Source organism: Dama dama, chromosome 30, assembly GCF_033118175.1.
Source record: "Dama dama isolate Ldn47 chromosome 30, ASM3311817v1, whole genome shotgun sequence".
In the NCBI taxonomy this organism is placed as follows: Eukaryota; Metazoa; Chordata; class Mammalia; order Artiodactyla; family Cervidae; genus Dama; species Dama dama.
In genome coordinates, this window is record NC_083710.1 from 35,774,551 (window position 1) to 35,798,748 (window position 24,198).

Below are 24,198 nucleotides of genomic sequence, written 5' to 3' on the forward strand. Positions count from 1 at the left end.
GTGTGCCAGGAGTGGTGCTAGGTGCTGGCTCTGGGTTACTGCACCTTCCTAGCAGCCTGTGAGGTAAGTGCTGCTGGTGTTCCTATTTTATAAGCAAGACACTGAGGATTCAGGTTAAAAAGCTGCCCATAGTCAAAATAGCTGGAATTCGTTGACAGCAATTAATCTAGAAGTCTTGGCCATTCAGCCCCTGCTGTTGTCACCACTGGGCAAAAAGTACCCTCTCAGCCTCCGTGCTGCCTTTCTCAGAGCTCAGGCACCATGAGAAGAAAGAGGCATTCCATCAGGAGATTATACAGACAGAGGAAACGGGTGACTGTAAGTTCTTAGGACCTAGTTTTGCATGCAAGGAACGGTTCTTAAAAAGTGGATGTTGACATCCTAGTCAGAGTGCTGCACAAATCGGGGAGTTTACATTTTGCAAACATAGAGCAACAGCTCAATAATACTGAGGAAAATCCATCAGGGTCAGTGTGCTCCAGATCCCACTGTCATCTGGTAGAGATGAAAAAGTCACTTCAGGAGAAAAGAGTGGGAGGCAGGGATGAAATAACCATTCTCTCAGCCAGGTGTTCAACCAGTCTGGGTCTCGTGTAAATTATAAACTAATTAACTTCCACTTCCTAAAAGAAGTTGAACTAGATCACAAGAAAGTAGCATATTCATATTCAAAATAAAGACTAAAAATTATAAAAGATAGAAAGGTCTTCAGATTCACCATCCATTTGTGATAATTCAGCTGAAGGACAGTGAGCATCCTTGGCTGAAACAGGTGTGGGTCTCATTTAATTGAAGCCTCGAATGAATGGGCTGTAAAAAATCAACAATGAAAACAGCAGCCCCCTCCAAATGTATCATGTATTTTTAAAGCAGGCAGCAGATTTATTCTCTTAACTATACATTGCTTAAGCTTCTGTGAAAATTACTCTGCTTGCCTTTGAAATCATCCACCAGTTGCAGGAGAGGCTGGCACGGGGGTGTCCCTGGTTGACATGGGAAGGCCAACATGGGCTTGAAAATCACCCAGATATTTCTCAAAGAAAGTCATATAGCCTGATCGTTGACAGTTAATGGGTAAGTGTGCTGAACAAATCTCAGGACAACATTTCTGATACTGTGAAAACAGTGACTCTTTCTGTCTGTCGTTGTCCAGATGTGGAGACATGATCGTGGCTGTGAACGGCCTGTCGACCGTGGGCATGAGCCACTCGGCGCTGGTCCCCATGCTGAAGGAACAGAGAAACAAAGTCACGCTGACCGTCATCTGTTGGCCTGGCAGCCTGGTGTAGATTTCGAATTTGGTGTTAAGTCAAACAGCTTCCTTTTTTTTAGGTCTTGGAAAGAAGCCCCTTTGGTTTTGTTAAGTTTCTGTTAGGGCCTGCTGACACAGCTGGGACACGCAGGGCCAAACCCACTAGGCTTGTCCTTTTGTTGTTAATATTTAAATGCCTCCTCCCCACCAGGTTGCCACATTTCTCCCAGCTCAGAACCCGTCTTCCCCTAACCCTCGTGGGGTCACATTTTCAGAATCCAGGTTCTCAGTTGTCAGAATGTGAGCTGTGATAAAGAATGAAGTCTGCCCAAACTGTGAGCCAGCCGGCTGCATCAGGCGGCTCCCAGTAGCTGTTTTCAGTAACTGAGTCATAAAACGAGTTCCATGTGCCCAAGACGGGCCGAGTGGGCCATCACTTGGGTGGCCAGTGCTGTGAGTGGCTGCCTGCTCAATGTGGAAGCCTCTCCCCATTTTCATCCGTGCCAACATTTCAAACCATACTACTTAAAAGGTGATTTTTCTGGCTTATTTTGTATCTACTTTCATCTCAGTACTCATAGATGAAGACATAAGTCTGAGACCACTAAAGGCATTTTTAAAAAATAATGTACCATTATTAGAATACTGCAGAATAAAAGATAATATTACCCAGTGAAAAAAGAATTTGGGAGGTAATTATAGTTTAGTGCTAGAGATGGTAAAAGCTGCATTTACTTGACAATCTAAAAGAATCATTTCCAAAGGAATGTTTTGTTATGTAGGAAAATTTTGAAGCAGTTTTTGCTAAAAATCATTTTCTAGAGTTTGTATTATACTTCTATCAACAAACTTGGCTGGGAATGTTTTTGTGATTTATGCAATTAGATGATAAAAATAAAGGCATATTGCTATTAAATGCACATTATCATTTCATATCATATCACATACATATCACATACAAATACATCTCACAGCTAAGTAGAAGATAGGCCTTTTTTTATTTATTCTCTTGAGCGTTTTAGAAGCCCTTATTTCCCCCCATTATTGCTTTACTTATATTATACACTTAGTTGTTTCGGAAAAAAGTCTGAAAGATATTAATGTCTGAAACCACTTACTCCAGATTTTAAAAAAACTTTTCAATCAGTCCTTGGTCACTAGACTGTCTCATGTTTTTTGACATGTTTTTGAAAACTGACCAGCCCATTTTGTTTATCCTTTAATCATCACAGTTGTCCACTGGAAAAACACATGAAGTGAATAAGAGGAAAGTCTCTACCTTATGGGTATTATGCATACTTGAAAAGTTTCATTTATAAACCTAGTTCAGAATCTGAGCTAATTTACAAGTGCCCTCTGTAATAAACGGTGTTAGTGATCAGAGAATGTATTTCAGAACACTACAGTATATTATGAAGCATGACCATGTTACTTTAAAACCTAGCCATCGCATCATTTCTGTAGCATGTCACAGATTATTCCAGTTAGTTTTTTCATTGTTTTTTTAAACATATCTCTTTACTAAATAAGAAATGGCAACAATGACTGTTAGGACACTCTAAGGTCAATAGTTAACCAAGAAAGAGTGGAATGCCCCTTGCAGTGTGTTACTATTCTATGGTGACTGGCTTCTGAAGCAGTCTGGTATTGCTACTTGTTACTTTGTTTTGTTACTTTAAGTGACATGGAACAAGGTTCCCCCCCCCCCCCCCCCCCCCCCCCCCCCCGCTCCCCAAACAGAATTTTGTAGCCCACTTTGCTCTTTTTTAAAACATTTTATAAGAATGTGTCATCCTTGGGGAGTGGCAGTCCATCAGCAAACATCCTGACCTCCACTCTATTATAAATAAAAGGCTTACAGTGGACCCAGAGGTCAGATGAGTATTTTGAAAGGTGACTTTTTTCCAATATTATTTTTACCATGGAAATCTTGAAATCAGCTTAAGCTAATTTGGTTTTATTATGAAAGACTAGAGCTTTCGGTCAGAATGATGTTTGGTGATGGAAACTTGTTCATAATTTATTGTTACTGAAGAAAAGTACTCAAATTCTCTCATCTCAAGCTTCAGTTAAATGTGTTGATTTGTTCTGTGCCTTCAGTTTACATTACTTCAGGATTTTTCAAATGTGTTTAAATAATAATGTGATAACCATTTAGGGTGAAAATAAAAATCATCCTTTCCACAAGAGCAACACTGTCTTTTCTTGCACCGCAGGTGCAGACTCGTGTGGTCCTTATTTTTGTTTGTGGCATTGTGCCACACTACAGTATCCCAAGCTTGACGCCTTGGGATCATACACCCGTCTTCTAATCATCACTGCTGAAGGCAGAGCCCACTCGCTCTCCACTGACTGTCGGGTTGTCAGCCTGTGCCAGACCTCTGGACGGCAGCCACTGAGCGCCAGAGATGTGGCAGGTGCCATGTGCGGAAGTGCTAATACCCTGGATGTATTGTGTTATATAAAGTTATTAACCTCACCAACTTTTTACTTTTTGAATGTCGTTACTAGGAAACTAAATCTCTGGGGTGGCTCACCTTGCATTTTTGTTGGACGCAATGCTGGTTTCCTCACCCCTTACTCTCACAACACCTCCCAGGCGGTCCTCACTGGGGTTTCCATCCTTGTAGAGCTTTGGGTACTCCCTGCATTTAAAAAAAAAAAAACAGTTATTTTTTATTGAAAGTTGGTTCCCAATTTCCTAGTAAGTTAAAGCTCAAACCGAGGCCTCTGGTCCAACCTCAATCAGGATTTCGACGGCTCTGCAGCCACACTCACCCCCATCACTCCAGCAGGTGCCCCGGGTCCCACCCTCACGCACGCTGGTCATCTTCCCTCCTGTGTTCCTGTAATGCTGTCCCTTCTCTGCCCGCTCACATGGTCCCATATTTGGAGGCATAGCTTGAATGCTGCCTGCTCTCGCCTCCACTCCCCACTTTCGAGAGAATGATCCTCCATGTGATGAATCTCAGCAGGCCTCTGTGTTAGTATTTATTATGGCTCCAATCACCTACTTCCAGGCATAGTTCTAAGCACTATCTTTGATCACCACCTTGCCATTCTGAACATGCTGATGCCCTGTAACTCCCATAGTCTGTAAACCAAGCATCCTGCTGCTCTAGGGCCCCTAAATTCCAAACCTGAAACGTGTTTTCCCAAGCACTTGCCTGCTTCCACTCTTTCAATCTGGACTCCCCTCCATCAGCGTAACTTTAAACCCCAACCCCAGTCATCACCGACCACATCCTCACCCTGTTCACAAGACCAGTGGTTCTGTGTTGTCAGAATGACAGCACTGCGTGACAGTCTCTCCAACACCTGGCCCCTGCCTTCTCTGCCTCACTGCTAACCCACCACCCACACCCACCCCCTGCCTTTCTGTGGCACTGTGGCTGGCCTGGCTCAAGTGACATCAACATGAGAAATCATTATCAACCTCTCAGGGTGAGCACCTCTCTTCTAAAAGATTCTACTAGCCGACTCACTGGAAAAGACCCTGATTCTGGGACAGATTGAGGGCAGGAGGAGATGGTTGGATGGCATCACCAGCTCAATGGACATGAGTTTGAGCAAACCCCGGGAGATGGTGAAGGACAGGGAGGTGTGGCGTGCAGCAGTCCACGGGGTCACAAAGAGTCGGACACTGCTGAGGGACTGAACAATGACAAAACTTTTAACAGTCATGAATATGCACTGGAAAACTTGTCAGGCAGATGTTTGATTACCACTGTTTCAAGCAATTTTTAAAACTAGACATTAAATACCAGATTCTGTACCTTCTGAAGAACCCAAGTTATCCCAGAGGGAAAATGTGGGCCTCCTGGGCTTTTCTGCTTCAGGGTCCCACGAACCACCAGTTGTCAAGTCTCCTCAGGCTTTCCTTGGCTGTGAGGTTACTCTCGACTTCCCTTGTTTAGGAAGATCTTGAAAGTGTTGAAGAGGATGGTCAAGAACATTGTAGAACACCCTCCATCAGCATTGTCTGCTGTTCCTCGTTATTAGACGGGTTATGGTTTGGGAGAGTAAGAGCACCATGTCCCCCTGTCCTGTCAAAGGTACCTGCTGTCAACAGGATTTATGACCACTGCTGCTGCCCTTGACCACTGGGCCCGAGTGTGTCGGGCTTCTCACAGTAAAGTGCTCTTCCCTCCAACCCTCCCTCTCCACCCCAAAGCTCTGTCCCCCCCTGCACTGCTGACTCCAGTCACCCCTGCAGTCTAACATGGTGACCACTGTTGTCCCTCCTTGTCTTCTCCAATAAGTCATTATGATTACTCTGAACAGATGAGATTTGTTTAGATTTAGTTTCTAACTATGTGAAATAACAGAAAAGCTGACACCAGCACCGTTAGTAGTAGTTCTACCATTAGTAGTAGTTCTTGTTACCATCATGTCCCACAAGGAACACGAGGAGAAAAGTTACTGACACCCCCATCTTCACCACCACATTATTCACAATAGCCAAGACCTGGAAACAACCTATCTGTCCATCAGTGGATGAAGACAGTGTATGTAAACAGTGAAATATGGTTCAGCCATAATAAGTAGATCTTCCCATGTGGGGCAGCATGCATGGACTCCCAAGGGCATCTTGCTAAGTGAGATGTCAGAGAGAAAACAAATACCAAACCATCTCATATGTGTAATCTTAGACTGTCCGAGTTGGGGTGCAGGTGTGAGAGAAACAGTTGAAAGGGATCAAACAGTGTAAACTTGGAGTTTATAAGTCAGTGGTGGGGGGGTGGGCAGGGGAGGGAGGCTTCAGAGGGAGGGGATATTTGTATACACACAGCTGATTCACTGTGTTGATACAGCAGAAACAACACTGTAAAGCAACCTACGTGTGCCAAGTTGGTTCAGTTGTGTTCAGTGGATGGACAGCTCTCTGTGACCCCATGGACTGTAACCCACCAGGCTCCTCTGTCCATGGGATTCTCTAGGCAAGAATACTGGAGTGGGTTGCCATGCCCTCCTTCAAGGGATCTTCCCGACCCAGGGATCAAACCTGCATCTCTTATGTCTCCTGCATTGGCAGGTGGGTTCTTTACCACTAGCACCACCTGGGAAGCCCCAACTATACTCCAAAATAAAATTTTAGAAAATATTTAAAAATAAGTCATGAGGATGGAAAGTGCAGCATGGCGACTATAGTTAATACTGTTTTTCTATTTGAGAGTTGCTGAGCAAGTCAATCTTAAAAGTTCTCATCACAGGGAAAAGATGTTCTAACCATGCACGGTGACATTAACAAGACTTACTGTGGTCATTCTGCAATGTATACAAATATCAAATCTTGTACACCTGAAGCTAAAGTAGGACAATTATACCTTAAAAAAAAAAAAAAAAAAAATGTAGGAAAACAACACATGTAGGAAACAGGCCAGAAGGGGATTAAAGGCAACATATTGATCTAGCCCAGAGGTCCCCAACGTCCAGCATCTGATGCCTGATGATCTGAAGTGGAGCCGATGTAATAACAATAGGAATAAATTGCACAATAAATGTTTGAATCATCCCAAAACCACCTCCCTACCCCAGTCCATGGAAAGAGTGTCCTCCATGGGACTTCCCTCGTGGCACAGTAGATATAAATCTGCCTGCCAATGCAGGGGACACGGGTTTCACCCTGGTCTGGGAAGATTCCATACACCCCAGAGAAACAAAGCCTGTGGGCCTAGAGCCCATGCTCTTCAAGAGAAGCCACAGAAGTGTGAAGAGTAGCCCCCTCTTGCAGTAACTAGGGAAAGCCCACCCACAGCAATGAAGACTCAGGACAGTCAAAAGAAAATTTAAAAAAAAATTGTCGTCTACAAAATCGGTCCTTGATGCCAAAAAGGTTGGGGACTGCTGACCTAGATCATCTGGGAGCTGGTGCTACAGCCCAGATGCCAGGAGAGGTTTCAGAGAAGTGTGAGTGCAGTGCCATGGTCACCACGTTGCTGGCTTCCAAGCTGTCTGAAGTCACTAAAGCAGTTTTTCATTTGCAGGGGATGCGGGGGAGGGGGCAGTTGCAGAGATCAATGTCAGCAGCTTGTCCAGAGCAAGGATAGCTTGTGTTAAGCCCAGAGACAGCTCTCACAGGAAAAGTCGGGAGGCAGGTCTGGAGGGTTGGTTTTCAGACCACAGAGCCCTACAAGATCACAGCGCCTCCAGATTCGATTGCTGCAACTTCCTGATTTCCATTCTCCTGTGTATTAAAGTGGGCTGCTGCTTTATGATTTCTCAAATGGATGTGTGCATGCGTGCTCAGTTGTGTCTGGCTCTTTGCGACCCCATGGACTGTAGCCCTCCGGGGCTCTTCTGTCCATGGGGTTCTCCAGGCAAGAATACTGGCGTGGGTTGCCATTCCTTTATCCAGGGGATCTTCCCAACCCAGGGGTCAAACCTGTATCTCCTGCACTGGCAGGTGTATTTTTTACCACTGAACCACAAGGGAAGCCCTCTCAAATGGATAATTAAAATGAAATCTGAAGTTATTCACCCTGGATAGCTTCTAAGGCCATATCATCCCCTTTATCCTGCCTGAAACTCTAGTGGTGCAGTAAACTCTACCATGTAGAGTGAAACTCCATTCATTCAGATTTAACCAGTTTGCAGTATTAAAGCTTGGAGCTGAAGTAAGATAACTATTCTTTTTTTTTTTTTTTTTCTATTTATTTTTATTAGTTGGAGGCTAATTACTTTACAGTATTGTAGTGGTTTTTGCCATACATTGACATGAATCAGCCATGGATTTACATGTGTTCCCCATCCCAATCCCCCCTCCCACCTCCCTCCCCATCCCATCCCTCTGGGTCTTCCCAGTGCACCAGCCCTGAGCACTTGTCTCATACATCCAACCTGGGCTGGTGATCTGTTTCACCCTTGATAGTATACTTGTTTCAATGCTGTTCTCTCTGAACATTCCACCCTTGCCTTCTCCCACAGAGTCTAAAAGTCTGTTCTGTACATCTGTATCTCTTTTTCTGTTTTGTATATAGGGCTATTGTTACCATCTTTTAAAATTCTATATATATGCATTAGTATACTGTATTGGTCTTTATCTTTCTGGCTTACTTCATTCTGTATAATGGGCTCCAATTTCATCATCTCATTAGAACTGATTCAAATGAATTCTTTTTAATGGCTGAGTAATATTCCATAGTGTATATGTACCACAGCTTCCTTATCCATTCATCTGCTGATGGGCATCTAGGTTGCTTCCATGTCCTGGCTATTATAAACAGTGCTGCGATGAACATTGGGGTACACATATCTCTTTCAGATCTGGTTTCCTCGGTGTGTATGCCTAGGAGTGGGATTGCTGGGTCATATGGCAGTTCTATTTCCCGTTTTTTAAGGAATCTCCACACTGTTCTCCATAGTGGCTGTACTAATTTGCATTCCCACCAACAGTGTAAGAGGGTTCCCTTTTCTCCACACCCTCTCCAGCATTTATTGCTTGTAGACTTTTGGATAGCAGCCATTCTGACTGGTGTGTAATGGTACCTCACTGTGGTTTTGATTTGCATTTCTCTGATAATGAGTGATGTTGAGCATCTTTTCATGTGTTTGTTAGCCATCTGTATGTCTTCTTTGGAGAAATGTCTGTTTAGATCTTTGGCCCATTTTTTGATTGGGTCATTTATTTTTCTGGAATTGAGCTGCAGGAGTTGCTTGTATATTTTTGAGGTTAATCCTTTGTCTGTTGCTTCATTTGCTATTATTTTCTCCCATTCTGAAGGCTGTCTTTTCACCTTGCTTATAGTTTCCTTTGTTGTGCAAAAGTTTTTAATTAGGTTCCATTTGTTTATTTTTGCCTTTATTTCCAATATTCTGGGATCTTGCTGTGATTTATGTCAGAGTGTTTTGCCTATGTTCTCCTCTAGGAGTTTTACAGTTTCTGGTCTTACATTTAGATCTTTAATCCATTTTGAGTTTATTTTTGTGTATGGTGTTAGAAAGTGTTCTAATTTCATTCTTTTACAAGTGGTTGACCAGTTTTCCCAGCACCACTTGTTAAAGAGGTTGTCTTTTTTCCATTGTATATTCTTGCCTCCTTTGTCGAAGATAAGGTGTCCATAGGTATGTGGATTTATCTCTGGGGTTTCTATTTTGTTCCATTGATCTATATTTCTATCTTTGTGCCAGTACCATACTGTCTTGATGACCGTGGCTTTGTAGTAGAGCCTGACGTCAGGCAGGTTAATTCCTCCAGTTCCATTCTTCTTTCTCAAGATTACTTTGGCTATTCAAGGTTTTTTGTATTTCCATACAAATTGTGAAATTATTTGTTCTAGTTCTGTGAAGAATACCGTTGGTAGCTTGATAGGGATTGCATTGAATCTATAGATTACTTTGGGCAGTATACTCATTTTCACAATATTGATTCTTCCAATCCATGAACATGGTATATTTCTCCATCTATATGTGTCCTCTTTGACTTCTTTCATCAGTGTTTTATAGTTTTCTATGTACAGATCTTTTGTTTCTTTAGGTAGATATACTCCTAAGTATTTTATTCTTTTTGTTGCAATGGTAACTATTTAAAGTGCCAAGTGAAGTCAAGGTGTCAAATAAGTGGAGGGTGAGGTGTTGAAGCCGCATGCAGACATACACTGGTTAAATTGCCGTAAATACCCAAGCACCTTCAAGCAATTGAACTGTTTCTTTACCACGCGGTTTTTTTAAACAAGAATTTATCTAGCACCTATGTGTGCATGAGACACAGATGGGTCTGGAACATTGCTTTAGAACACCTGACTTCCTCTTTCATAACCCAGACCCTCCTCTGTTTGTCTGCACTTGGTGATGCATGAGGCCCTGGAGACTTCACCGGCTTGGTGGAGTCAAGTCACTAGACTGCTGCCTAGTCACAGGCTGGGAATTCAGAAAGGGAGCTTTTCCCATCAGTCTCTTTGCCTGAAGGGAAGGTTTCAGCTCCTCAGAGTCCTTATTAGAAAGCTCTTTGCTATTTTGCAGTGTAAATCTGTGCCATTTAACTAAGCTACCAATTAGTTTCTATGGCAACATGGAACCTCTCTGGAAGTAAGGTACAGATGCTCAGGGCCCAGGGTCTGTCTGCACAGAGCTAAGTAGGAGATGCAGAAACTTCTTCAGTGCAGGAGTAGACCAGCAGCCGGTGGGGGCTCTGCCAACCCTGCCCATGGGCTGGGGCACACTTCCCACCCGGAGGGCGCTGCATGCACACCCCACTCCCCCACCCTGCAGTGAACACAGAAACTCCCGCAGCTCTGTTCCCTCCCTCACCTGCAAGTCATGAAGCTGGCCTATTTACCAACTTCCATCAGTTCTCACCTGCTTCCCCAAGAGCTTCTGTTTAGGCATGAACCAACAACCACACCTCCTGGCACTGTCCACAGACTGATCACCAGTCCTACAAAGGCCAGGCAAGCGCTACTGCTTAGACTGTGATGGAAGAGAAGCAACAACTACCCAAAGTGCAGGCTCCAAGGGTGGAGGCAGCTGTTAAAAAGCAAAGTTTTTCTCCACTTTGCTTAGATTCTATGAAACAGTCCTCTGTTGCTCAGGATTCAGAACCAACCTGAGAGTGTCCGAGGTCATGGAAGGTGTGGAGTCACTGGCCCCTGCCTCTCCCAAGGCCGTTTGTGCAGATCCACACCCTCCCCGGCCTCCTGCTCCCAGGACCAAGCCTGTGGACCCAGCCAAGAGCAGAGTTGGCCTGCATGTAATTTATAAATGTTCTCACGGAAAAAGAGTTCCTGTCTCACCTTGTTACAGGAATGAACCAGGTTCGGTTGCCAGCCACGTAGGGAGCCACAACACAGGGACGCCAGGATGTGCAGCAAAGGGGGGTTTATCCACAAGGTATGTGAAGCAAGAAGATGGCAGACCAAGCCTCAGACCTGCTCCACTGAAGGCGAGGGCTGAGGTATTCATGCAAAGAGGGATGGAGAGGCAGGCACGGGGACATGGGGGCTGTGGGCATGGGGAAAGGTGATTGGAAGGTGAGGTTTGCAGTTCTGCACAGGCCTAAGGAGTCCAAAATGCAATCTTCCATGCAATCTCAAAAACAACAGAATGACCTCTGTTCATTTCCAAGGCAAACAATTCAATATCACAGTAATCCAAGTCTATGCCCCAACCAGTAATGCTGAAGAAGCTGAAGTTGAATGATTCTATGATGATCCACAAAACCTTCTAGAATTAACACCCAAAAAAGATGTCCTTTTCATTAAGGGGACTGGAAGGCAAAAGTAGGGAGTTAAGAAACACCTGGAGTAACAGGCAAATTTGGCCTTGGAGTACAGAATGAAGCAGGGCAAAGGCTAATAGACTTTTGCCAAGAAAATGCACTGGTCATAGCAAACACCCTCTTCCAACAACACAAGAGAAGACTCTACATGTGGACAGCACCAGACGGTCAACACCAAAATCAGACTGATTATATTCTTTGCAGCCAAAGATAGAGAAGATCTATAGAGTCAGCAAAAACAAGACCGGGAGCTGACTGTGACTCAGATCATGAATTCCTTATTGCCAAATTCAGACTTAAATTGAACAAAGTAGGGAAAACCGCTAGACCATTCAGGTAAGACCTAAATCAAGTCCCTTATGATTATACAGTGGATGTGAGAAATAGATTCAAGGGATTAGAGCTGAATGACAGAGTGCCTGAAGAACTATGGACAGAGGTTCGTGACATTGTACAAGAGACAGGGATCAAGACCATCCCCAAGAAAAAGAAATGCAAAAAAGCAAGATGGTTGTCTGAGGAGGCCTTACAAATAGCTGTGAAAAGAAGTGAAAAGCAAAGGAGAAAAGGAAAGATATCCCCATTTGAATGCAGAGTTCCAAAGAATAGCAGGAGAGATAAGAAAGCGTTCCTCAGTGATCAGTGCAAAGAAATAAAGGAAAACATCAGAACGGGAAAGACTACAGATCTCTTCAAGAAAATTAGAGATACCAAGGGAACATTAGATGCAAAGACGGGCACAATAAAGGACAGAAATGTTATGGACCTAACAGAAGCAGAAGATATTAAGAAGAGGTAGCAAGAATACACAGAAGAACTATACAAAAAAGATCTTTGCAACCCAGATAATCATGATGGTGTGATCACTCACCTAGAGCCAGGCATCCTAGAATGCAAAGTCAAGTGGGCCTTAGGAAACATCACTATGAATAAAGCTAGTGATGGAGCATTTATATATAGGAGGTGATGGAACTCCGGTTGGGCTATTTCAAATCCTAAAAGATGATGCTGTGAAACTGCTACACTCAATATGCCAGCAAATTTGGAAAACTCAGCAGTGGCCACAGGGCTGGAAAAGGTCAGTTTTCATTTCAATCCCAAAGAAAGGCAATCCCAGAGAATGTTCAAACTACCACACAATTGCAGTCATCTCACACACTAGTGAGTAAAGTAATGCTCAAAATTCTCCAGGCCTGGCTTCAACAGTACATGAGCCATGAACTTCCAGATGTTCAAGCTGGATTTAGAAAAGGCAGAGGAACCAGAGATCAAATTGCCAACATCTGTTGGCTCATCAAAAAAGCTAGATAATTCCAGAAAAACATCTATTTCTGCTTTACTGACTATGCCAAAGCCTTTGACTGTGTGGATCACAACAAACTATGGAAAATTTTGAAAGAAATGGGAATACCAGACCACCTGACCTGCCTCTTGAGAAATCTGTATGCAGGTCAGGAAGCAACAGTTAGAAATGTACATGCAACAATAGACTGGTTCCAAACTGGGAAAGGAGTACATCAAGGCTGTATATTGTCACCCTGCTTATTTAACTTATATGTAGAGTACATCATGAGAAAACTGGGCTGGATGAAGCACAAGCTGGAAACAAGATTGCCAGAAGAAATATCAGAAACCTCAGATATGCAGATGACACCACCCTTGTGGCAGAAAGCAAAGAAGAACTAAAGAGCCTCTTGATGAAAGTGAAAGAGGAGAGTGAAAAAGTTGGCTTAAAGCTCAACATTCAGAAAACTAAGATCATGGCATCTGGTCCCATTACTTCATGGCAAATAGATAGGGAAACAGTGAGAGACTTTATTTTGGGGGGCTCCAAAAATCACTGCAGATAGTGACTGCATGAAATTAAAAGATGCTTGCTCCTTGGAAGAAAAGTTATGAGCAACCTAGATAGCATATTAAACAGAAGAGACATTCCTTTGCCAACAAATGTCTGTCTAGTCAAAGCTATAGTTTTTTCAGTAGTCATGTGTGGATGTGAGAGTTGGACTATAAAGAAAGCTGAGTGCCGAAGAATTGATGCTTTGGAACTGTGGTGTTGAAGACTCTTGAGAGTCCCTTGGACTGCAAGGATATCCAACTAGTCCATCCTAAAGGAAATCAGTCCTGAATATTCATTGGAAGGACTGATGCTGAAGTTGAAACTCCAATACTTTGGCCACCTGATGTGAAGAACTGACTCATTGGGAAAGACCCTGATGTTGGGAAAGATTGAAGGCAGGAGGAGAAGGGGACGACAGAGGATGAGATGGTTGAAGGCATCATTGACTCAATGGAGATGAATTTGAACAAGCTCCAGGAGATGGTGAGGGACAGGGAGGCCTGGCGTGCTGCAGTCCATGGGGTCACAAAGAGTTGGACACGACTGAGTGACTGAACTGAACTGATCCATGGTTCACTCTCATCCATAAAGTCCTTTCAAAGAATATTATGTCCTTGTGTCTATCAAGTCCCCACACCCTATATACTAAAGTCTATCCCCAGTATTGATCCCCAAATCATAGAACCTTAAAACTGTTTCTGGTATGGGAATCACATCTATAAAATGGTTATCTAACAGCTGCTTGAATGTTCCCATGACAGGGAACTCACTACTTCATTTCTAAGTGTAAGTGGCTTTTTTAGTAGTTTGTCCCTGTCCCTCTTCCCAGCTAGAGTGTGGAAATTTGGGTGTATGGAGTGGGGGGAATGAGTCTCTCCATTTGTTACTTTTAATATCTAAATGAATATCAGGCAGGTACAATACACAAAATAGTGATTCCTCTTTTCACCCAGCAAATATTTATTGAGCATCTACTGTATGCTAGGTACTATGCTCAGAATCTACCAGGTACCAACACAAAGCTACCTCCTGAGCTTATATTCTACCAAGGGGAATAATAAACAATCCAATGAAAGGATAAAGTAATTTTAGATGGTGATAAATGCTATGAAGACAGTTAAGCCAGGTACCTGGAGAACATGAGATGGAAATGAACTGGGTGGGAGAAGGGGTCGGGGAGGTCTCTTTAAGGAGACACACAGGGTTGCTGTTGCAGGTTGGGTGCTATGTGTGTCAACTGTGTACCGACTGCAGGAAGCTTCCATCCCATTCACAGGCGACCTCACTCCAGGACAACAGTGCCAACACAGTGGGCTCCAGCTCAGGGCATGCTTGTGGACCACCCCCCACCCCAACCACACACATGCACTCCTTAGTCAGGCTCTGCAGCAGGTGTGTCGACGGAGGCCAGTCCACACATGACACTAACCTAGGGCGAGGCTACCTGCTCCTCACAGGGGATAGAGCCAGAGCCCTAGATCTGCTGTGGCCACTGCCTCCCCAAGAAGAGGGGGCAGTTCTCTTAACCTTTGACCTCAGCTTCTCGTGTGTCAAAGGAGAACACCACTCACCTCGCTAGATGGCTGCCCGCTCTAGAGATGGTGCATGTAGAACGGTGACACATGGTGCAAAGAGGTGATGCCGCCCTGACACGCCGACACTAAGAGAATGAGCAGGAATTGTGCTGCAAGTGAGTTCTCTACTGTAGAGATTCCTCTGAACTCAAGCTCTCGTCTACTCCCCAAATAGTGCATGTTTCCTAAACACGATGCACTGATCAGCAGGTTCGCTCACACACCTGGAATCGCAGACCTGCATCCCCTTCCCTACGTGTCACCGAGCTCTGCCCTCACTGGGCTCTGCTCGCACTGACCCCTCCACGGATGTCCCAGCCCAGCCCCTCAAGCCCTGCAGATCCTTCCAGCCCAGCCCCAATGCCAGGCTTGCAACACAGCTTGTCCAGTTCTGGCCCCCTGCTTGCAGCCCCGCCCGCCCCTCGCTGTTCCTGCTTGTCCCTCCCGTGCCCTTGGCCCCTCCGGCTGTGCTCCCAGGGGCTGTGAGCTCCTGCGGGAGTGGGGGTCGGTCACCACACCCAGCAGTGCCTGGCTCACCCGTCGCAATTCACCAGGGCGGGAGGCAGAGGGTGAGACTGTGACGCCGTCCCTGGGTCACATCCTCAGTGACTTTTATGAGAACACGCTCCACAGCAGGCTTAGGCTGGGAAGACCTGGGGCTGAGGGCAAGGGAGGGGATGGAGCCCCCCAGGGAAGATGCGGGCTGCACTGGCAAGACATTTGGCAGACATGCAGGTATCTGTAGACAAAATGACATGACATCTGGGATCTGCTTTCAAACCGTCCAGCAAACAAGGAAGGACGTGTGGAAATAAGGGAACAGAAGGAAGTAAGGGATGTTTGACCTTTTCCATAACAGAAACAGCAACAAACCAACCAACAGAAAAGTTTGGAAAAAAACAGAAAGCTGTCATTGGCCAAACCCTTGCCATTTGAAACCGGAACAGTGAGTCTACACAGGAAACAGCAGTATGGTGCGTCTATCTTCCCTTACCCATTCGGATGTCATTTCTAGGCAAATTCGCTGGTTTTTGTCTCTCCACATGTTCAAGTGCAAGACACCAACAAAGCCCACACATTTGTCTAATAATTTTCCATACACATCACAGCTTCACTTTCTGCATGCATCACACATTTTCCATTTGATTCTCAGAGTCACCTTATGGGGTCTGTTCAGTATAGATTATTCCCATTTCACAGCTGAAGAAAACTGAGGTCCAATGGCTTATTTGCCCTAAAATGGCAAATGGAAAATACAGACCAAGTCAGAAGAAAAGATGATCCTGTTCTGCTGGAGCTCAGAGAAGCCAGAAGTTAAAGCTCTGCCGAGAAGGAGATCTGCAAGGTTGCAAACTATGCAAAGTCTATGTTGTAACTGCCTCTTGTCCTTGATTCTGAAAAAGATTGGCTTTCTTGGTTTATAGTGTCCAACCTAAAGAGTTCAGCCCATCCTACGTATTGGAGCTCTTTGCTGTCAAAATGTCTCATTTTAATTTCTAAACAGGAGAATGTCCTTGGAGGCCTCTTCTCAACCCCTGCTCTTGGCCCTGACCTTACATGTCTTGGAAAGCCTCAAGTGTACTTCAGAACTCTGAGACTGCTCATGCGAAGAACCTGACACTGAAGTTCAGTACAAGACCTGGAGAACTGCAGAAATATAGCCGTCTCCACCTGAAAAACATTTTCCACTGAGCACCCATGGGCGTGAGTGTTTGCCTCTTATTTCCCCAGCTGCATGGTGGAGAAACTGCCCCCTCCATGGGTCCCACCGTGGTGACAGCCAAGGCCAGGCCAGACCTGGTCAATTGCTCCCCAGCTCGAAAGCTGCTGCTGGCTCCTGAGTGTTAGTCACTCAGTCGTGTCTGACTCTTTGCAACTCCATAGGCTGTAACCCACCAGGCTCTTCCGTCCATGGGATTCTCCAGGCAAGAATATTGGAGTGGGTTGCCATGCCCTCCTCCAGGGGATCTTCCTGACCCAGGGATCCAATCCAGGTCTTCCACATGGCAGGCCAATTCTTTATGGTCTGAGCTACCAGGCTAAGGAATCTGGACTTTATTCAGTGACCTGAGGAGTCAGCAGGGCTTCCCTGGTGGCTCAGATGGTAAAGAACCTGCCTGCCAATGCAGGAGACAGTGAGAGATGCAGGTTCAATCCCTGGGTGGGGAAGATCCCTTGGAGGAGGGCGTGGCAACCCACTCCAGTATTCTTGCCTGGTGAATCCCATGGACAGAGGAGCCTGGTGGGCTACAGTCCACAGGGTCATAGAGAGTCAGAGTCAACTGAGCAACTCACGCCTTCACTTTTCTTTTTTTTCCCCCACTTTTCCTTAGCCTAACTTAGGTTAAGGTTGCAAACCCATCACCTGCTGGTCTCCAGCTGCCTGTGGGGCTTGACCCCTGCTCTCCTGGGAGACGTGCCTGGGACAAATCCCTGCCGACCGGCTGCGTTTTCTCCTGTTGGTCCCTCTGTCTCCCTCCACCCTGGATCGCAGCTGGTTCAGTGACCCTTAATGACTTTGCACCGCCCAAGGCCTGGGCATCACCCGCTCGGGAGGCAGGGAGGGAAGGCTGAACTGGAGCGCGGGGCTGACATGCCTGCGGCGGGGGTCAGGGACACGCCCCATGTCTGCGGCCCCCTTGCTGGGGCGCCCCTGTGGCAGGCGTGTGTGTGTGTGTGTGTGTGTGTGTGTGTGTGTGTGTGTGTGTGTGTGTGTGGTGTGTAAATCGAATTTCAGTTCCCAATGAGCACGGACGTCTCTCCTGCACGTGGTTCCTCCTCCCCAAAGAAGTGGAGGAGGCGAGGTGACTGCAGCGGGGCGCACCCTGTGCTCCTAGCGTCCTTCCTCCTTTGGGGGCGGGGAAAGGTCTGTGCTCCTGGCATGGCAGCCGACGGAGGGCGGCCCGGCCGCCGAGCGCCTGCGACCCCGGTGTCGCGGGGACCGGGAGGCCGCGGAGGGACCGCGTGAGCGCGCCCCGGCGGCGGGGATCTTCCAGACGGGACCGCCGCGCTCCATCCTCCTCCGGAGCGGTACCGAGAGCGCGCATCCTCACAGTGCAAGAGACAGCAAGGTGTGCAAACACGGCCGACCTTCCCCGTGGGCGCGTCTCCGTCCTGAGTCTCCAGGACCGCAATTTGCCTTGTTCCCGGGATGCGAGTTCCCTGCATCTATAGTTGGGGCTCTTTGAATGGCAATGTGATTGAGGTTTCCATAATTATGTACCTTCAAAAGACGTTCCGTGTAATTCTGATCATCCTCCTCGGAAAATGCCTCAGATTAAAAGCTTCTGCTGGCTCTTTAGGCCGTGGGCCTGCAATTACAGAAAATGAACCGCTTTTTAGCTTTCCATTGAAATTAATAACAGCAGCTCCCCAGTTGACTCCCCGTGAATAGTTTAATGGAACAAACAGGATACTTCAGTACAATGCGGGTTGGGAAGCCATTTCAGTGAGCTGCTGAGTTTCCAATGGGAACGTAATTCATGCTATGCAAACGTTTCTCATGTACACTCAGTGTTCCTCCAAAATAAAAACGGAACTATTTAACAGATGAGTAACCGACGCCTGGGTCTGCCTGTTACTCTGCCAGACAAGGAAGGTAAGTCACTGAGCATGCGGCACGGAGCCCTGCAAATAGATGGACATCCTCTGACAATGAAGAAGCTCAAATTCAGGCTTTATTTTGGGGGGCTCCAAACTCATTGCAGATGGTGACTGCAGCCATGAAATTAAAAGACGCTTGCTGCTTGGAAGAAAAGTTATGACCAACCTAGACAGCATATTAAAAAGCAGAGACATCACTTTGCCAACAAAAGTCCATCTAGTCAAAGCTATGGTTTTTCCAGTAGTCATATATGGATGTGAGAGATGGACCATAAAGAAAACTGAGTGCCGAAGCATTGATGCTTTTGAACTGTGGTGTTGGAGAAGACTCTTGAGAGTCCCTTAGCCAAGAGGTACATGAAAATATGCCTAAGACCACTAATCATTGGGAAAATGCAAATCCTAATTGCAATTAGATTTTACCTCACACCTATCAGAAGGCTAATATCTTAAAAAACAAGAAATCAGTATTGGTGAAGATATGGAGAAATGGGAACCCTTGTGAACTGTTGGTGGAAATGTAAATTGGTGCAACCAATTATGCCTCCATTAATGGATGCATGGGTAAAGAAATTGTGGCATATATATATATATATATATATATATATATATATATACATACATACACACACACATATACATGGGCTTCCCACCTGGTGCTAGTAGTCAAGAACCTGCCTGCCGGTGCAGGAGATGTAAGGGATGTGGGTTTGATCCTTGGGTTGGGAAGATCCCCTGGAGGAGAAAATGGCTACCTACTCCAGTATTCTTGCCTGGAGAATCCCATGGACAGAGGAGCCGGGTGGGCTACAGTCCATGGGGTCGCAAAGAGACAGACATGACTGATATGATTTAGCACTGTTTATTTATCACTCCCATTAATCCATTGTTCGCTGTGGAGCCCGCATCTCTGGAGGCGTCTTTCAGTCCTTCCAAGCAGAATAGTCACAGGGAAGACTGTGGCCCGGTGTTGCCGGAGGTGTGTGGTTAAGAATCCCCTCTGGGGCAAGGGTGCTGTGCTGGAAACTTTGGAATCTCCTTCCCCACTGTTTCAGCAGAGCCTTGTCCACCACCCTGCTCTGTGGCAGACACGGTGGCAGAGGCAGTGTTCCTGTACCTGGCACTCCAGCCCCCTTGGTTGCTATGCCCAGGACTCTAGGCTCTCATCTGGCTCCAGGAGAGTTTCCCGAATGGGATCCCCTTCCTGCAAGTGGCCGCCCCGGCTCTGGGAGGACATGGGGTCGCTTGCTGGTCAGGTCTGTCTGCTCCCTCCTCCCTCTTCCTTTCCACTCCCTCTCCCAAAGCCACCTGCCTCCTTCTCCTGACTTCACTCAGACTTCACCACTTTCCCCAGCAATGTCTTTTTGCCATTTCAATAGCCAAGCCAGGAGGCCACTGTGAATTTCATATAAAGTTCCTTTATGTGGTCTTTTGATGCATGGAAATCTTAATTTTAATGTAGTTGCATTTACAATCTTTTCATATATAATTAGTACTTTGAGGGACTTTTTGAAGGTTTTCTTCCGTATGCCTAGGTTACACTGCCTCATGCATTTATTTAAGTTTTGCCTCTCATGTTTAAGTCTTTCTTCATCAGAAGTTACCTCTGGGCATGGTTTCACATGGGGAGGGGGGGTGGCGGTGTCTTTCTTTCCCTATGGTCATAGCTATATAATGAGACTTTATATTTGATCTGAAAGTCCCTCTGTTTTTTCCTTCTTCGAGAATTCCTTGTCTATTCTTGATTCTTTACGCCTACGTAAAGTTTTAGATTCAGCCTGCTAACGTAAGGAAGGGGCAAACTCGATTCCTTTTCTTACACATCCGCAGACAGCAAACTGCACAACTGCGTGCTTGTTCACGGGCCTGAGCTCTGCATTGTTCTGAGGCATGGTGTGTGTTTCATTGCACTAACTCCCATCTGCTAAGGCTGTGTTTCCAGAATGAATTCCAGCTCCTATGATATTTGTTAAAAGTATTTACTTATTTAAAAATTTAGCTATTTATTTTGGACTGCTAGGTCTTCCTTGCTGTGCAGGCTTTTCCTCTAGTTGCAGCAAGTGGGGGCCACTCTCTCGTTGTGGTGCACAGGCTTCTCATGGCGGTGGTTTCTCTTATTGCAGAGCATGGGCTCTAGAAAACAGGCTCAGTAGTTTGGTGCACAAGCTTAGCTGCTCTGCAGCATGTGCGATCTTCCGGGACCAGGGATCAAACCTGTGTTTCCTGTATTGGCAGGTGGATTCTTTACCACTGAGCCACCAGGGAAGCCCTATGATATTTTTAAAAGAATTACTTTTTAAAAAATTTTATTGAAGTATAGTTGATTTACAATGTTGAAGAATTATTTTCTAATTCTGGTAAAATACACATAACAAAATTCCCCATCTTGACCATTTTTAAGTGTACAGTTCAGTGGCCTTAAGTAAAGTCATGTTGTTGGGCAACCATCACCACCATCTGTCTCCAGAATGCTTTTTATCTTGCAGAAGTGAAACTTTGTCCCCATTAAACACAACGCCATATCCCCACTCCCCCAGCCGCTGGCAGTCACAACTCTACTTTCTGTCTCTATGAATCTGATGACTCTAGGTACCTCGTGCAAGTGGAATTTTACAGTATTCATCTTTTATGACTGGCTTGTTTCACTGAGTACAATGTCCTCAGAGTTTATCCATGTTTTTGCATGTGTCAGAATTTCCTTCCTCTTTCTGTATGGACAGACCACATCTTGTTTATCCATCTTCCGGGGACACTTGAGTTCTTCTACCTCTTAGTTACTGTGGAAAATGCTGCTATGAACATCAGGTACAAACATCTCTTTGAGACGCTACTTTTGATTCTTTTCGGTGTGTACCCAGTAGTTTACATGGTGTTTAAAGGAAGAAAGAAGTTCCAGAGTTCCAGCACAAGCCCTCCTAGCTATTACTGCCCCTATCACTCAGGGAAGATGCTATTTGCCCTAACTGTCTCACAGAGGTCATGAGAGGAGATATATGTACAGCCTGGTCTGCTCCAAAGCCCATGTTCTACACACTGTAATTTGCTGTCTCCATCACCAAACAGAAAACTACTGGAAGTAATTCAGGTTCCTAGAATTGACACAGTGACAGATTCACGACCATCAGTGGCTTTCTAATGTACAAGAGACAAACAGAAAACATAGTGAATGAGGCAATCCCCTTCACAGAATCTTTAAGAATATGCTTGGAAGGGGACTTCCCTGGTGGTCCAGTAGTTAAGACTGTGCTTCCAATGCAGGGGGCACAGGTTCAATCCCTGGTCGGGGAATTAAGATCCTACATGCTGTGTGGCACAGCAAAAAAAAAAAAAAAAGAATATGCCTAGAAATTAACATACTGTGGCAATTTCAAGATCTGTTGAAAGAAAAACATAAAATTCTTGTGAGAGAAATAAAGGAAGTTTTAAAAAGTTGGGTGTTGGGTTCTATTTCAAGCTATGAAGATACAACATAGTAAAGATAAAAAACTACAATTAGTTACAGATAAATTTCAAACTCCTGGGTGTAAGATAGGCTCAAGGATGTATTATACACAATGGGAAGTATAGCCAATACTTTGTAATAACTGTAAATGGAGAGTAACCTAAACATTGCAATAAAATTAATTAAAAAGTATACAGTTCAAAAACTAATTAAAAATTTTCACAGGAATTTTACTAAGAACCCAACTGCAAAATTAAGTGGCTAAGAACATTCCATTGGGGAAGGAAAATAAAAGCTGAATCAGGAGAACTCACTTCCCAGATAATTATAAAACATATAACCAAATGATAATCAATGGACAGTGACATTGGCTTAAGAACAGAAAAAATAACCAACCAAATAAAGCATAGATTCCAGATACATGCCCTAAACTACTAGGATCAGCTGGAAAAAGAAAACAAAGGGGAAGGAAGCAATTTTTAATAAAAGTCATTGCAGAAACTGAGTGACAATAATAGCTAATATTTAGTGAGTATTATTGTACTTATTGTCAGGGGTTATTCTAAAACTGCAGCAACTTATTTAATCCTATTAACAACTTCAAGAGGCATGTTCTGTTGCTTTCCCATTTTATGGATGAAGAAACTGAGTCACCAAGAGGGTGAATGAACTTCTGTCCAAAGTCACATAGCAGCTCTGGCAGCAGAGATGGCATTCACCCCCACAGCATCAGTCCACACCCGGGCTCTTGACCCCACACCGCTCCTCCACTCACCCCGCAGTGAGGACAGAACTTCAACCCAGCTGTTCAAACAGTTAAGCTTCGAAAGCCCTGCTAAAACCCACACACATGGAAAAGGAACTGATGATTGCCAAAGGGGAAGGGTGGAGGCGGGGATAAATTAAGAGGATGGGATTAACACATACACACTACTATATATAAAATAGATAAACAAGGTTATTTTGTAATAACCTATAAGGGAAAAGAATCTAAGAAAGCATATATATATATATATATATATATATATATATATATATATATATATATGTATATGTGTGCGTGTCTGTGTGTGTGTAGCAGCATAGTTCATGGAAATCAAGAGGTAGAAGCTACCCAAGTGTCCATCAACAGATGAACAGATAAGCAAATGGTGGTGTGAACACACAATGGACTATTACTCAGCCTTAAAAAAGGAAGGGAATTTGGACACAGGCTACACAGTGGATAAACCCTGAGGACATGATGCTCAGTGAAGTAAGCCGGACACAAAAGGACAAATAATGTGCGATTCCGCTCACATGAGGTCCCTAGAGTAGTCAAGTTCATGGAGGCAGAGAGAATGGCAGGTGCCAGGGTCTGGGGGGAATGGAATGGGGAGTTGCAAGGTTTGGGTTGCAGGATGAGAAGGGTCTAGTAGTTGGGTTGCACACACTGAGAACGTCTCCAGTGGCATCTCCTGGGAACACCTGTGCCTGGGGAGGTCCCCACCCAGCAGGGCTTGGCACACAGAGACTGTCATATGCATGTGGCCAGCACGTCCCCAGTCATGCAGGACTTCCCCTCCATGCAGGCTGAACAAATCCTGAGGCCCAAAGGCCCCTGTGCTGGGCAGACCTGAGTTCCAGTCCCACTCATGTCATTACTTACTAGCTGTCAGATGAGAGCAAATTGCTGCACCTTCTTAAGTCTCATTCTCTATAATATAAAACAGAATCAGCGTGACCAAACTCAAACACGTGTGGTGGATGATAAGATGTGTGTGTTTGATGAATGAGAGCTGCAGGGTCAGTATGAGTGTCCAGGGGATGGGCGAAGCAGACCGCGTCTGCTCAGAGTCCACGTTCACTGCACACTCAGGCCCCTGACCTTCACTGGATCCCAGGAACCTGAGGGCTGACAGGTCAACTCCCCAGATGCTGGGGAGACTGGGCTTAAAGCCTAAGGTTGGCACGTTGGCCCAGGCCCCCCAGCCAAGCAGAGGCCACGCCGGGCCAGGGGAGTTTGCCTTTCCCTCTGTATGTAGTGACAGCTTTAATAAACACGTTCTCTCCTTCCAGCAGTGGCGTTTGGAATAGAGCTCAACCCCGTTGGACTAAAAAGACATTGGAATGTTTGTGCGGGCATCACAGCACACAGGTCGGCTTGGACTCCTGGGGTCCACCAGACCAGCGGGACTCTTGCCCAGGCTCCCTGCGTGGGGGACAGTCCTCTCTCCTGGCATGGCATCCCCCCAGTGGACACAATGCTCCTTAGATTGGAGCCTGCGTTCG

The 24,198-nt window shown here is 45.4% G+C and overlaps 1 protein-coding gene across 1 annotated transcript in view; it reads left to right on the top strand.

The window, feature by feature from the left end:
- Positions 1 to 3,439, top strand: part of LNX2 (ligand of numb-protein X 2) — an 87,854-nt gene extending 84,415 nt beyond the window's left edge. Inside the window, exon 10 of the mRNA XM_061133288.1 lies at positions 1,154 to 3,439. Within this exon, the coding sequence (XP_060989271.1) occupies positions 1,154 to 1,289 (136 nt within the window). The 3' untranslated portion in view covers positions 1,290 to 3,439. The remainder of the gene's footprint in view (positions 1 to 1,153) is intronic.
- Positions 3,440 to 24,198: the final 20,759 nt, after the last annotated feature.